The sequence below is a fragment of the Chiloscyllium punctatum genome, chromosome 5, assembly GCF_047496795.1.
Source record: "Chiloscyllium punctatum isolate Juve2018m chromosome 5, sChiPun1.3, whole genome shotgun sequence".
In the NCBI taxonomy this organism is placed as follows: Eukaryota; Metazoa; Chordata; class Chondrichthyes; order Orectolobiformes; family Hemiscylliidae; genus Chiloscyllium; species Chiloscyllium punctatum.
This window is the reverse complement of record NC_092743.1, coordinates 13,465,951-13,481,934: the sequence shown is the minus strand read 5'-3', so window position 1 is coordinate 13,481,934 and position 15,984 is coordinate 13,465,951. Positions and strand designations below refer to the sequence as shown.

The following is a 15,984-nucleotide window of genomic DNA, read 5'->3' as shown; positions in this document are numbered from 1 at the left end:
TGAGGAATAGTTACAGATCAGAGGCAGTTTTGGAGGAAGAGGAAGCTAACTTTTCTCATACAAAAAAAACCCAAAAGGCTGCAGATACTGGAAATTAAAACAAAAAGGTGCAGGCAATGCTGGATACAGTCAGCAGCTCCAGTAGCAGCTACTGAGGGAGGAACAGGGTTAATGTTTCAGGTCTGTGGCCTTACATCAGAACCAACTTAAAACATTAACTCTATGCCTCTGTTCTGCAGATGCTGCCAGACCTGTTTCTAGCACTTTCTGTTCTTAATTTCAGACTTCAAGCAGCCGCACTATTGTCTACCACTGAACCAAATTATCCAGTCGTTTCAGTTGATATCTGTGGGAAATGCCGTGTGCAAATTATTTGCTATGCTTTCTGGATGAGAAAGAGTGAATACATATTCAAAGTACAAAGGCAAAGTTCTGTGGATGCTGGAAATCTGAGACGAAAGAGAGAAAATTCTGGAGAAATTCACTAGCGTCTGTGGCGAGACAATCAGAAATAACGCTTGGAGTTCAGTATAAGGAACTTATCATTAACTGTAACATACTTTGGAATATACTATGAATGTGTGTACATGCAGTCTGCCCCTCAAGTCTTTCTCTGAAGTGCATCTTGTCAGCTGCTTCCACTGAGGGACTTAAAACACATATTGTAGGATGTACATTACCCAATATGTTTGTGGTACAAGTTAGGTCTCTAGGCCTTCTGGGCAAGAATATCTTTGCACTGTGACATCAACTGACCTGAATCTAAACGTGCTCTTATTTACCACCAGCTCCACTCTGACGTTGACCGAGGAGATGGCTCAGTCAAGTACATTCTCTCAGGAGAAGGTGCAGGCTCCATCTTCATCATTGACGAGAGCACAGGGGACATCCATGCGACCAAAAGGCTGGACCGTGAGGAACAGGCTTACTATGCCCTCCGCGCACAAGCTGTTGACCGGATAACGAACAAACCTGTCGAACCACTGTCCGAGTTTATCGTGAAAATACAGGACATCAATGACAATGAGCCACGATTTCTAGATGGTCCGTACGTGACCAGTATTCCGGAGATGTCTCCCGTGGGTAAGTCTATAAAAGAAGTGTGCCTTTCTGCTGAGCATTGATGTGACTCCTATGACAGTATTGTGTGTAAGTTCTGTGTGTCACTGGGCTATGCTGTATGTTACCTACACTTTAATTAACAGCCAAAGTTAGCTTCATTACTTCTCAATCCAGAAAGCTGTCAGAATAGGAACAGAAATACGCTATGTTACTCCTCAATTCTACATGCTCCTTTTAAAAAATTCGTTCATTGGTGTCACTGGGCGTCATTTATTACCCTTCGCTAGTTGTCCATCAGAAGATGGTGACAAGTTGCCTTCTTGAACTGCTGCAGTCTGCTCTAACCTGCATCCCTGAATAATGTCAGTCCGCAAAAATCTATCAAATTCAGATTTAAATTTAAGAATTCAGCTGCCATCAACTGTCGCTTGCATCAGTGATTTCCACCCTTTTTAACAAAGAAGTGTTACCTAACTGAAAAATCAGGCTTTATTCTCGTCTTTAGGTAGAGTGGAGGCTCCCCATTCTGAGACCCCACAACCACAGGAATTAGTTCAGCATGTTCTACATTACCAACGGTGATGGTAATATCACTGGAATAGTAAACAAGAGGCACAGACAAACTCTTTGGGGAACGTACATTCAAATCCCATCTGGCAGAGTTTCCAATCAGTTAACATTTCTGGAGTCAAAGTTTCATCCCTGACGTTGTTCCCAATTGTCGAAATATTCCATCTGGAGAAATGCCACCCTTCCCAGTCTGGCCTGCATTCATCTCCAGACCCACAGCAACTTGGTTGACTCTTAACAGCCCTCTGAAGTGGCCTTGCAAACCCCCTAGTCCAAGGGCAGTTAGAGAAGGGTAGTAAATGCTAATGACTCCCACAAAGCGAAATAATATGTAACAGTCAGCTCCTCTTTGAAGACTTTGATTAAAATCACCTGTTCCCCTTCTAAATTTTCGGGAATATACCACTCGCCAGTGCACTTTCATGCTGGGAGTGCAGCTCTCATTCCACCTTACCTCCAAGGTTAACATCCCTTTTCTGAGGTGTGATGTCTGGAGCTGCTCCCAATGTTTGAGGTTTGGTCAAACAAGTCTTTGTATTATTGGAGCATGATGTGGAAGTGCTGGTGTTGTACTGGGGTGGACAGAGTTAAAATTCACACAGCGCCAGGTTACCGTTTAACAGATTTATTTGGAAGTACTAGCTTTCGGAGAGCTGCTCCTTCACCAGGGAGCAGTGCTCCAAAAGCTTGTACTTCCAAACAAATCTGTTGGGTGATAACCTGTTGTTTTGTGTTCTTTAACCCACTAAAGAATGACCTTTTCTTTTTTGAGTAGGATGTGATATTCAACAGATATATAGAAAAGGAATTGATTTCAAAAAGCTCTGTTCTCAGGGTGAGGGGCATTAATAGCTTACTTTCAGAAGTTTTTGGATCATAGCATAAAAGATGCAAAGTTGCTCTTCCAGAATCCACAATACTCTGTTTGTTCTTCATCCGCTCATTATGTTAGTATTTGACTTCGTGCAACAAATACAGACATGGACTAGTCACCTTAGATCCTCAGTGTCAATGACCTTTGCTTATGCTTAGCCAAATGTTCAAATCTTTATATTTTTCATAGTGTTGAAAAATTCATGATTTGGAGATGCCGGTGTTGGACTGGGGTGTACGAAGTTAAAAATCACACAACACCAGGTTATAGTCCAACAGGTTTAATTGGAAGCACTCTAGCTTTTGGAGTGCACACAACCTGATGAAGGAGCATCGCTTTGAAAGCTAGTGTGCTTGGCTCACTGCCTTTATTCCTGATGAAGGGCTTTTGCCCGAAACGTCAATTTTGCTGCTCCTTGTATGCTGCCTGAACTGCTATGCTCTTCCAGCACCACTAATCCAGAATCTGGTTTCCAGCATCTGCAGTCATTGTTTTTACCTTTTGCTTCCAATTAAACCTGTTGGACCATAACCTGGTATTGTGTGATTTTTAACTTTGAAAAATTCAGGTAGGTTCAAAATAGCAGAGCCCATTCCAACAGCATCAGCATTGATTTATACTATGAATCATAGAATCACAGAATCCCTGCAGTGTGGAAAGAAGCCATTCGGCCCTTGAGTCTGCACTGACCCTTTGAAGAGCATCCCACACAGATGTTGTGACACCTAGATATTGTGACATGCATTCAAAATTAATATTGATAGATTTTCCACTTTTATTTCACCTGCAATATTAATAAGTAAAACAAAGTATTGGAGTGACTCTGGCATGATCCATGGAGAGAGAATCAGAATTGATGTTACGAGTTCAGTATGACTCTTTGTTGGGTCTCTGAATGAATATTAATGGACATCTATGTCTCACTGTAGCATGATTAATAGTCATTGAATAACACTGTAATATCATTGACATAAATAAATGATTAGGTAATAAAATACTCTTAAACTGCTAGAATTAATTATTATTTTATTAATCTAGAATGAATGTTTTCAGAGTTTTATCAACGTTTCCTAATTTTATTTTTGTCTATGACCTACTTTGACGTTTAGCAACATTTTCTGCCCATTGTTTTTTGTTGGATATATTTCTCATTGATGTTTGGCTGTGGGTCATGCTTGGGGTGAGGGAGGTTAATAATTTACTTTCAGAAATAGTTGGTTTGCGGCACAATAGATACACGTACCACGATGCGGATTGGGCTAATGTGCATTGGCTGATTCTGTGGCAGTTTCTGAGTCTGGGACTCAGTTGGCACCATTAGAGAGCTGCAGGAGCTGAGTGGATCATGGGGAAGGGGTGGTGGCGATTCTGAGAAGCTCCTCCATGGATATGTCATCAAGTCCAGCCAGGTCCCACCTTCCACAGCACTCTCACCAGTACCTTCTCCAGGCCACCTAAGGGTGGACCCAGCCAGCGGTGCCTATGTCATTGAATGAATGAATTATAAAAAGCAAATGATTCCTTTGCAATTGGAGTGTGATGATGCTGTCACTTCAAACAGGTTATTTGTCCTTGGTTTTCTTGGAAGCGAGGTTGTAAAGGCAGAAGTGCCAAGCAGTCTTGGGTGTTTAATAGTTTAACAATGGGAGGGGTGTGGCCAGTTCTCCCACTTCAAGTATTTTGTAATTATTTTTAGCTGTAGCAGTCGCAAGATGTGTGAGTCCAGAAGAGTTGCAAGCTTCAGTTAATGGTTCCTGACTGACTTCCTCTGAAATCTCTCTCTGGGCATTGTTCACGCCTGCCTGTAAGAATCTGTGTTTGAATTTACTGTTTTGCCCAGGAGAGTGTTAATGGGATATTACAGTATTGGAACATTTAATTCGTAATAGTTACTGTATCAGGTTGGTTAAGGTTTCCAATAGTTAAGTTATTCTAAGTTCTGCTTTCTTTTGTTTGTGCTTTAACTGTAGTCTTTAAATAAATTCTGTTCTGCTTAAAGCTGAGTGGTTTGACCTGTTGCATCAGTCCTGGAACACCCACTGCACATTACCTTTAAAATAAGAAAAAGTTAGGGTCTAGGCTACCTTGTTAAAATATTTTGAAGGGGTGTGGCCTGGTCCATAATAGGAGGAAGATGCTACCTTTCCATTCACTGGTTAGAAAGATTTAATAGTAGAGCACTTGGAAAACACTGTCAGGACGTTGACAGAGACAGCACAAATTTACAAATGGGAAACCATGCTCGGCAAATCTGCTCCAAAAGCTCGTGATTTCAAATAAACCTGTTGGACTATACCCTGGTGTCGCGTGACTTCAGACATTGTCCACCGCAGTCCAATGCAGGCACCTCCACATCATACACTCCACAAACAAAATTGTGACCAGTGCAGTACCTCTAGCCTTTGTTTTTCTTTTCCCCTATTACATTTAAGGTATTATGTAATTTCGAATGTTTTTAAGTATCCTTTAACAAGAGGATTTGAAATCACATTCCCTCGATCATTATTCTAGAGAAATAAATGTTGAAGCTCTGTGACCAATTGCAAAAGCGGAGAGATTTGGTCAGGGAAAAAGAATGGAAATGTAGCATCTTGCTCTGATTAAGCTGGTTACAACAAAATCTTGCCTTTTTGTCATTCATTCCATGGTGCCACTGACTGCCCATCCTGAGTGCATAGAATCCCTACAGTATGGATCCCTACAGTATTCGCCCCAACAAGTCCACATTGACCCTCTGAAAAGCATCCCATTAATACCCACCTACCTACCTACCCTACTTATGTAACCCTGCATTTCCCATGGTGAGTCCACCTAGACTGCAGATTTTTGGACACTTTAGCATGGCCAATTGGCCTAACCTGCACATCTTTGGACTGCAAGAGGAAACCAGAGCACCTGACAGAAACCCATGCCGACACAGGATGAACATGCAAACTCCACAGACAGTCGCCTGACGGTGGAATCATACCCAAGGCCCTAGCACTGCAGGGTAGCAGTGCTAACCATTAAGCCACTGTGCCGCTCTTAAGCTCCCCTTGAGAAGGTGGTGGCGGTGGTGGTGAGCTGCCTTCTTGAACAGCGGCAGTCCATGTGCTGTAGGTAGATGCTCACAATGATCTTAGGGAGAGAATTCCAGGATTTCGACCCAATCAACACTGAATGGCAATATATTTCGAAGTCAGGATGGTGAGGGGCTTGGACAGGAATTTGCAAGGCGTGGTGTTCCCATTTTTTCAAACGCTCCTTAAATTCCACTTGGTGGCAACTTTTGACCAACTGCCCCAAAATCACCTTATATGACAAGGTTTGCTTCACAATATTCCCATAATATAGTTCGTTATCATGCAAAGCAATCAATGCAAGCTGTGGAATCTGAATCCTGGGCTAATTTGCGACACAGATGTACCTGACTATTAAGTTATTAGAATGGACTATAGTTGCCATCCACATATTTAATCCACGATTATATCAAATCAGAAGAGAAATTACTGCATCTTACAAATTTGTCAGACTATTGTCATTTGGAAAATTAGAAGTGATCATCTTGTTCCATGATCTTATGAACAATTTATTGAATTGTTTGTGTAGTTCTGTTCCTGGCCACCATTTCCACTCAATAGATCCTGCTGAAGAGCTTATGCCCGAAACATTGACTCTTCTGCTCCTCGGATGCTGCCTGACCTGCTGTGCTTTTCCAGCGCCACACTCTTCGACTCTGATCTCCAGCATCTGCAGTCCTCATATTCTCCTAGTTACTGGGGCAGCCAACTTTGTGGTTTGACCCACCTGATGTGGAAGGTTACAATTCCACTGACACATTTGGCAGTGCTCCTCCTGCTTCTGAACCGGAAGCTTATGAGTTCAAAACCCATTCCAGTGCTGTAGTGAGGGAGTGCTGCTCTGTTGCTGCTGCCGTCTGAATGAGGGGTTAAACCAAGTCCCCATCTGTCTGCCTGAGTGGATTGAAAAGATCTTGTGGTACTATTTGGAAGCAAAGCAGGGTAGCTATTTCTAGAATAATGGGCAATAGTTATTGCTCTTTTAACATTTCTGAAACAAATTATCTGGTCATTATCACAATGTTGTGTGTGAGACCTCACAGTGAGAAAACTGTTTCGTGTATCACACCAGTCACACCCTGTGAAGTGGCTATAAAGGACTGTGAAGAGTGTAACATATTGCCTATTTTTAATAATTCAGGAAATGAGTCTCATCAATTGATGATTCGCTGCATTTTATAACATTGGCCCGAGACGAAAAAGATATAGGGCACAGGAAGGATACTGATAAAAGATGCAAACTTTTGATATATTTATGCAGTTCATTTCCACATCGTGACACTTGACATTGGTTCCCTGATGGACTTAATTTAACAGATGATCCACTATATTTCTATGCAGGAACATCCGTGATTCAAGTGACAGCAACCGACGCTGATGATCCTACTTACGGAAGTAGTGCCAGGGTGGTGTACAGTATCCTCCAGGGGCAGCCCTATTTCTCCGTAGAGCCCAAGACAGGTGACAATCAATGACAATACTTATTTTGCCTCCAATTATAATCTGTGGTGAAGCCTAAAATGCTTGCTTTTCTTTTTGTCTTGCTTTGCTACCCTCAGTGTCACAGACCAGTGTAAATGTTGCTCCATCGATTGACTTACTTATTTCTTGCATGCATGAATAAACACAATGTGGAATTCTGGAGAACCTATTGAGAGACTGTGAAAGCTGCAGGCTCATGGAATATCTGAGATGAACTGCTTGGATCTCTTTCAAGGGGGGCTAAATAAACACGTGAGGGAAGATGGATGACGAGGGACGGGATGGGACTCCTGCGGAACATATATGTGTCTGCATGGGTGCGTTGGGCTGAATGGCCTGTTTCTCTGCTGCAGAGTCTGTGCAACTCTATGTAAATTAAAGAGTGGACTGTAAAATGGGCGTGAGTTAGCGGCAGCTGCAACTTTGGATAGCATCATGTCAACAGTTAGGTGTCACAATGGAATTGCATGGTCTTGCCACCGGATGGGGCTATGGAGTGAGTTTCTGAAGGCTTTGTCTGCAATGTACCATTTCAATGTGGACCTGGGTCATTATAAGGCAGCATTTGCTGACAGAAGCATCTGTAGTTGGCCACTCGTCTGCAAACACGAATCAACATGATCCCAGTCTCAATACATCATCGTGTACAATTTACCATGTGTGATGTTGCACATAAAAGCAGCAATGCACATGGGCAGAGGAGGAGCACAATTTTGCAACAGGAATCTGTGGCAAAAAAGTGAGGATAAGGTGGGGGAAGGGGAGCACAGTGAGGACATGGCAGTGAGGGAGTGAGGACTGAGTTGGGGGGGAGAGCTGAAGGCAGGGTGGAGAAGTGAGATCTGAGTCAAGGGAGTGTGGGTGGGATTTGGGAGTGAGGGTGGGGCTGGAAGAATTGAGAGGGGAACTGGGGGGGAGTGAGGGTGGAGCTGAGGGGAGTGAGGACGTGGGTTAGGGTGAGGGAAGATGGGACTGGGGGTGGGTGAGGACCTGGGGAAGGGGGATGGTGGGGGCGGGGGGGGGGGGTGCAGAGTAAGGACCCATGATGGGAGGGTTGAGTGCGAGGGTTGGAGAGGAAATTAATGTGGGGTGTGGGTGGCGTGCTGTGTGTGCTGTCACCCCAGCCTCCTGTGTGCACGAACAAATGTGGATTTAAATTGAGTATAATGCTTGGTGTCAGCAAACCAAGCCAGGATTTTAACACAAGGCCTCCCCTATTACTACTGAGTCTGCATTTCTGCCCTGTCTACTCTTCCAACTTCCTTGACCATACTCCCCTGCCTCATTCGAATTTGTGACTCCATTCTCCAGGTTGAGTTGCAAGTTGCCAATTACAAATCTGAGAGAAAAGAAACAATCTGACATCCAGCCTCCTCTTGACTTAACAAAAGGAAACATTATATTTTAGACAATCCCCATTGTCCTGAAAATGTATAAACTTGGACATGAGTGGCATCCTGTATTGCTTCTTCTCATTGACTGGCACAAGACGAAATGGCATTTTTAATAGACAATAGACAATAGGTGCAGGCGTAGGTCATTTGGCCCTTCGAGCCAGCACCACCATTCATTATGATTATGGCTGATCATCCACAATCAGTATCCTGTTCCTGCCTTATCCCGATAACCCTTGATTCCACTATCTTTAAGAGCTCTATCTTTCTTGAAAGTATCCAGAGACTTGGCCTCCACAGCCTTCTGGGGCAGAGCATTCCATATGTCCACCACTGTCTGGGTGAAGAGGTTTCTCCTCAACTCTGTTCTAAATGGTCTACCCCTTATTTTTAAACTGTGTCCTCTGGCTCTGGACTCACCCAGAGGCTTCCTGCGTCCAGAGTGTCCAATCCTTTAATAATCTTATACGTCTCAATCAGATCCCCTCTCATCCTTCTAAACTCAAGTGTACACTCCAATCTTTCAACATATGATATTCCCGCCATTCCTGGAATTGACCTCGTGAACCTACGCTGCACTCCCTCAATAGCCAGAATGTCCTTCCTCAAATTTGGAGACCAGAACTGTACACAGTACTCCAGGTGTGGTCTCAGCAGGGCCCTGTACAGCTGCAGAAGGACCTCTTTGCTCCTGTACTCAATCCCTCTTGTTATGAAGGCCAGCATGCTATTAGCTTTCTTCACTGCCTGCTGTCCCTGCATGCTTGCCTTCATTGACTGGTGGACAAGAACACCTAGATCTCGTACTTCCCCTTTACCTAACTTTACTCCTTTTAGATAGTAATCTGCCTTCCTGTTCTTGCCACTAAAGTGGAGAACCACACATTTATCCACATTAAACTGCATCTGCCATGCATCTGTCCACTCACCGAGCCTGTCCAAGTCACCCTGTAATCTCATAACATCCTCCTCACATTTCAAATTGAATTCCTAAAGCTCAATCTTTTGTGTGTTAAAAAAATAAATACTTTTGAGACAGAGATGAAGTGAATTTTATTTCTCGCAGAGCCTGGTGAATGTTTGGAGCTCTATCCTCCAGAAGGCAGCGGAAGCAAACTCTTTAGACATTTTAAGGAAGAGGTGGCTAGATTCTTGATGAGTAAAGGGGTGAATGGTTGGGGGTGTAGTTTAGATATGATCTTAATGAATGGCAGAGCAAGCTCTTTGGAACCAAGGGCGTATGCCCTTCTCCTGTCAATATTTTTTAAAATTTTCATCAGCACCTACTTTCAAACGTTATTGAGAAGGAAAAACAATTCCCGAGAGGAAAAAGATTTGTGGAGTTTTGTGGAAAGAGCAGAGTATTGGGGCTGATGCTCAGCAACTCAGCAGCATCTATGGAGACAGAAACAAACTTCTGAAGAAGAGTTGGATTGGACTCAGAACGTTAACTCTGTTTCTTTCTCCACAGATGCTGTAAGACCTGTTGGTTTTCTCCAGCATTCTCTGTGTTTGCTTCCGAGTTCCAACAGTTGCTTTTATTTGAGGGTCAAGGGATGATTAGGGTAGCTTTTCCAAAGGGCCAGCATAGCCAAGTTGGGCTGATTGGCCTTCTTCTGGATCATTCTGTGTTTCTACATCTAATTTTGCTCAGGTGGAACTCTTATCTTGCTGCAGGTCATACTTTTTAAAAAAAGTGTAAAACTCATCTGACTCTGAGCCTCATCACTCCAGCTAGAAAGTGAGTTTATTTCAATCTTACCCCACGCACCCCCCTCCCTCCACCCAGATGGATGTTCTTTACCCTCACCCCCTGGTGTGAGCTTTCCTGATACTATCACTAAGATAACGTCATCTGCACCAGTCCATGCTCATTGCTGTTCAATAATGCAATCCCAAATTTGACTCTTGTAACAGTGAAATCCAACAAAATGTAGCTATCTGACTTCAAACCTGTAATGCTTCCAAAGACTTGAAGGAAGGAAAAGTCAGCAGGACTCTGGAGAAAGAGTTTCACTAATTGAACAACCCGCTGAAAGAGCTAGGACAGACACTGTGGGCCAAATGGCCTTGTTTTGTGCTGCATTATTGTGTGTGTTCCAGGTTTAAGCACAGTGTTTGGCGCAGGGAACCCTGCTATTATAACACAGTGCATCCCTTCACTCATTATGAGCAGGGTCACATTTCATCTCATATGCACCTTGTTTCCATGCGCGCCCAGCTGTCATACAGTCTGACTCCAAGGCCGATGATTGTAATTGTTTCCCAGTTGGCAGCATGTTCCCTTGCCAGTCAACTCTGGAGCTGTCTTCAGTTAGTAGCCTAAGGATTGACATAATCAGCGTGGGCCATGCACTTGCACTTCAACCTGCTTCACCGTTCAATAGCAGGGTGGCTGAGAGTCACCATCAGTGGGTAGAAGGGTCTCATGTTGTCCGCATGGATTTTAACACGGCTCTTGACAGCTTCCCATAGGGTACATGGTCAGAAGTGTGGAAGTTCAGCAAACCCAAGAGACAGTGGCAATTTAGATTGGAAATTGGCTCAATGGCTTCTGCCCGAAACATCGATTGTCCTGCTCCTCGGATGCTGCTGCCCTTTTCCAGCACCACTCTAATCTTGACTCTAATCTCCAGCATCTGCGGTCCTTACTTTCTCCTCGATAGCAGAAGGCACAGTTTAAGAGGCGATGTGGCTTCTTTTGTGTTTGGAAGGCTATCTTAGCTGGAACTTTACAGGACCAGTACTCACTCCTTGCCTCTTGATGCATCCATCGATGATTCAGATCTTAATGTAGCGGAAATGCTTAAGATGCATGGTACAGAATTGGCTCTGTAGTTCAATAGTGAGCAAGAACAAGGATATGTTAATTGTTGTGGACAAGGCCAAACCCCCTCAAAATATGTTAAGAAGATAGCCTAATGTTTTCTTATTTTAAAGGCAAGTGCCAGGTGTTGTGTTCCAGATACAATTCAATTTGTCAAATTTGAAACAAAACATAGTTTATTCATACACTATAGTTTAAATAGAAGAAGAGAAAAAAGATATTTAAATAACTTAACTCTATTGGGAAACTTAACAGAACAATAGATGATTTAACTACTAAACAGTAACTATTCTAATACAATAACATGCCATAAACACACCCTTTGCAAAGGCAAATTCAGTAAAACAGATTGGCTCACGTGCAATTCTAGCAGCAGGAAGACAACCCCAGCTTTTAGCTATAACAAAGGGAGGAAATACAGCCTCTAAACCCAGCTTCAAGACCCAAGCAAAAACTGAAACTATAAAACCTGGTTATGTGGGAGCTTGACCCCACCCATCCATGCTGCTTCTATTGTTCCAACCTAAAAAAAACCTAGGCCTCAAAAGCCGTTTATCTTATTGGCCTTGGATCAGACTGCTTGATATATCTGTCTGAACTTTGTTAAAAAAAAGACAAAATATATCCCTGACAGCCATAATGTGTCACACAATGGACTGGTCAGGTAGGCTGGAAAACAAGACATGGAATTTAGTCTGGAGAAGTGTGAGGTCATGCATCTGTGGAGGTCAAGCAATTTGAGAGAAAATACAAACAATAGCCCCTCAGATGTGTAGAGGAACTGCAGAGCCACGTCTCACTGACCTTGGGAGACAGTACAACATATGGAGAAAGTTAAAAATCACACAACACCAGATTACGGTCCAATAGGTTTGTTTGGAAGTACTAGCTTTCGGAGTACTGCTCCTTCATCAGATGTGGTGGGATTTTTAACTTTGTCCACCTCAGTCCATTATTGACATCTGCAAGTCATAACATTTGAATGAGGCACCAAGAAGCTATGCATGAAAAGGAGTACACCATTCTACTTTTTAGTTAGATCGTGGCTGATTGTTTACCTCCACACAATCTATCACACTATTACCATTGTCAATAGTCTCTAGAAGTCTATCAGTTTCTGCCTTGAATAAGATCAATGACTGACCTTTTACAACCCTCTGAGGTAGAGAATTTCAGAGTAAGTGAAGAATTCCTTGATCTTTAAAGGCCTAGTGTTACCGAGGGATGAGGTCTCCCAGTCTGGGCTCACCATGGACATGCATGCCTTTGGAATAATGGTTGTTAGAACTATAACTCAAACTAATAACTCAGATCCGTTGTCTTTACATGTCTTGTCATCGAATGACTTTAAGTTTATGCCTCATTGGCCTGACGAGAAATTTCAGTTATACGTCTGAGGTAAGCTTCTGTAATGAAACTTGTGAAGCGAATTTCGAAGCGTTTGAGAAATTGTAATTTCTGTTTCAGTTCTGTCAGGCAAAGTGTTGTGCCTCCTTCCTGGTTTTACTGAGTAGACGCCTGTTGGGCTCCTGGCGCTAATTAAATTTTAATTGTTTCATCAACACTGGAAACAGAAACTAGCGTTTAAAGTGAGTGACTTTTTATCCCACTTAACACAGACATCTATTTTTATTGCTTTGGAGAGAGATCATTAGCAGCCTGTTGACGCCAGAGGATCACATGGATATCGCTGCTTGGAGGACATGAGCTGCACTTAAATTCAAAATGGGAAAGGTTTTTGTAATTAGGAGAATTTCTTGGAGCCCGTTTTTATGTGATTGAATAGAAGAGGAGAGTTATTGAACTACGCAAGCATAACCCCGTGATAAAGGCTGCAAAGAGTCTCACGAACCATCAGCGAGAGTTTCCACCACTGTCGAGGAACCTGTTGTGCTCACGTGCTTTGGAATGAAAAGCCGAAGTCACATATTAAAATGCGCACTTGTGATATTGAACAAGGGTGACATGTCAGACCAGGGCTCACCGTGCCCTCTCAGATAGATGTAGTAGCAATGTTCTGAGGAAGAGCATTGGAATTCTGTCCAGTTGCTCAGCCAACACTTACCCCTCAACCACAATGATAAAAGAATAGATTGTCTGGTCTTTATCGCATTGCTGTTTGTGGGAGTTTGCTGTGTGTAAATGGGCTGTACATTGCTCTCAACACACACCTTCATAAGTACTTCACCTCCTGTAAAGTGCTTTTGAACACCATCTGGTTGTGAAGGTGCTATATAAATACGTGTTTTCCTTTTTATTGATGGTGGTGGATGAGTAATGGTAACTGTTTATGTGGAGGTAGACACATTGCCATGACTGTTAGAGAGGCAAATTATATTCTGCCATTTATTACAAGGGTTTCAGAGGGCAAGAGTTATGGAAGTCTTGCTGCTATTGTACAGGTTCTTTGTGAGATGACAATTAGGCTACTCCAAACAGTTTTGATCTCTTTGGTCCCATAAACTAAAGTTAATGATACTTGCCTAAGAGACAGTGCAACAAAGATTAACTAGCTTGACTTGTAGGATGAGATAGCAATGCTGTGAGGTGAGATTGAATTAGTCTATATTTTCTGAGTTTCAGAGACCCGTATTGAGTATTGTCTACAAGAGGCACTGTAGCAATTCCCCACCAACGGCACCTCCCAAACCTCTACCATCTAGAAGGACAAGGCCTGCACATGCCTTCCCACCACTTGCAAGTTCCCCCCCAGTTCACCCACCATCCTGACTTGGAGCTCGATGTCTCTCCATTGGGTCAAAATCTGGGAATTCCCTCCCAGGCAGCATTGTGGGTCTACCTACAGCATGTGGACTGCAGCGGTTAAAGAAGGTAGATCACCACCACCATCTCAAGGGCAGTTAGGGATGAGTGAGAAACGCTGACATCCTACAAACAAGTCAGGAAGGTTGAGTGATCATCTCATTGAAATGTTTAAAACGCCTTGACGGGACACATGCTGAGGGGTTGTTTCCTGAGCTGTGCAGCCCAGAACTAGAGAGGTGTAGTGGACAGCGAAGAGGGTGACCTCAGATTATAGCAGGATCTTGACCAGATGGGCCAATGGGCTGAGACATGGCAGATGGAGTTTAATTCAGATAAATGCGAGGTGCTGCATTTTGGAAAAGCAAATCTTAGCAGGACTTATACACTTAATGGTAAGGTCCTAGGGAGTGTTGCTGAACAAAGAGACCTTGGAGTGCAGGTTCACAGTTCCTTGAAAGTGGAGTCGCAGGTAGATAGGATAGTGAAGAAGGCGTTTGGTATGCTTTCCTTTATTGGTCAGAGTATTGAGTACAGGAGTTGGGAGGTCATGTTTCAGCTGTACAGGACTTTGGTTAGGCCACTGTTGGAATATTGCATGCAATTCTGGTCTCCTTCCTATCGGAAAGATGTTGTGAAACTTGAAAGTGTTCAGAAAAGATTTACAAGGATGTTGCCAGGGTTGAAGGATCTGAGCTACAGGGAGAGGCTGAACAGGCTAGGTCTGTTTTCCCTGGAGCGTCGGAGGCTGAGGGGTGATTTTATAGAGGTTTACAAAATTATGAGGGGCATAGATAGGATAAACAGACAAAGTCTGTTCCCTGGGATCAGGGAATCCAGAACTAGAGGGCATAGGTTTAGGATGAGAGGGGAAAGATATAAAAGAGACCTAAGGGGCAACCTTTTCATGCAGAGGGTGGTACGTGTGTGGAATGAGTTGCCAGAGGATGTGGTGGAGGCTGTTCTAATTGCAACATTTAAGAGGCATTTGGATGGGTATATGAATAGGAAGGGTTTGGAGGGATATGGGCTGGGTGCCGACAGGTGGGACTAGACTGGGTTGGGATATCTGGTCAGCATGGACAGGTTGGACCAAAGGGTCTGTTTCCATGCTGTACATCTCTATGACTCTATGACTCTAGAGGATGCCAACTCAGGATAAGGGACTAGCCATTACTGTGTGAAATGGGGAGACATTTCTTTACTCAAAGGCTGGGAAATCTTTGACATTTTTATCTCAGAAAATACAGATATGCAGTTTTTGGCTCTAGTTGAAACTAAGACCAGTAGCCTTTTGGATATCAAGGGAATCAAGGTTTTGGAGATCAGCTGGGATCGTGGCATTTGTTGTTAAAGATTAGAGAATAGTAGAGCAGACTTAAGGGCTTGTATGACCTATTCCTGCTTCTATTCTATTACCATTATTAATTAGAATTGAAGATGTTCTATGTTGAGCTGATAAACACTGAATAGAAACCCACAAGATACACTTTATTACAGAGAACTGCTGCAACTCTAATCTTTTTCATTCACGCACACAATCCATCTGTTAGGGATTTAAAGATCAAATGATAATCACATTTTGCTTATTACAGATTATAAAAGTCTCTGTAATGCTATTATGCTAAGTTATGTCAGAGTGGAAACATCGCAGTGTGACGTCCTGGAGGAAAACTGCAATTGCAATCACTTACAATGTGACTTTTTTCAGTTTAAAGTAGAGCTGCAGCATTTCTGTACTATTGGTTAGTTACTTCAACTGGCCTGGCAAAGTTAGCAGATTCTGCACAGCAACCAAGTTGCCTGGTAACTAACTTGCCGAAGGATTTTGAGTGCAGAATTGTGAAATGCAGAGCATTATTAAATTGGGTGAAATTATTAATCAGAACAAAGCCCAGCCTGGCATTCTCACCACTGCGCCTTATCCTTACTTGATTGCATCTGTTAACAATG

The 15,984-nt window shown here is 43.1% G+C and overlaps 1 protein-coding gene across 4 annotated transcripts in view; it reads left to right on the top strand.

The window, feature by feature from the left end:
• cdh7a (cadherin 7a) overlaps nucleotides 1-15,984 on the top strand; it is a 183,108-nt gene that overhangs the window by 60,869 nt on the left and 106,255 nt on the right. For all 4 annotated transcript variants that reach the window (XM_072569783.1, XM_072569781.1, XM_072569780.1 and 1 more), the window contains 2 exons: nucleotides 789-1,083; nucleotides 6,907-7,026. In XM_072569783.1, the coding sequence (XP_072425884.1) occupies nucleotides 789-1,083; nucleotides 6,907-7,026 (415 nt within the window). The remainder of the gene's footprint in view (nucleotides 1-788; nucleotides 1,084-6,906; nucleotides 7,027-15,984) is intronic.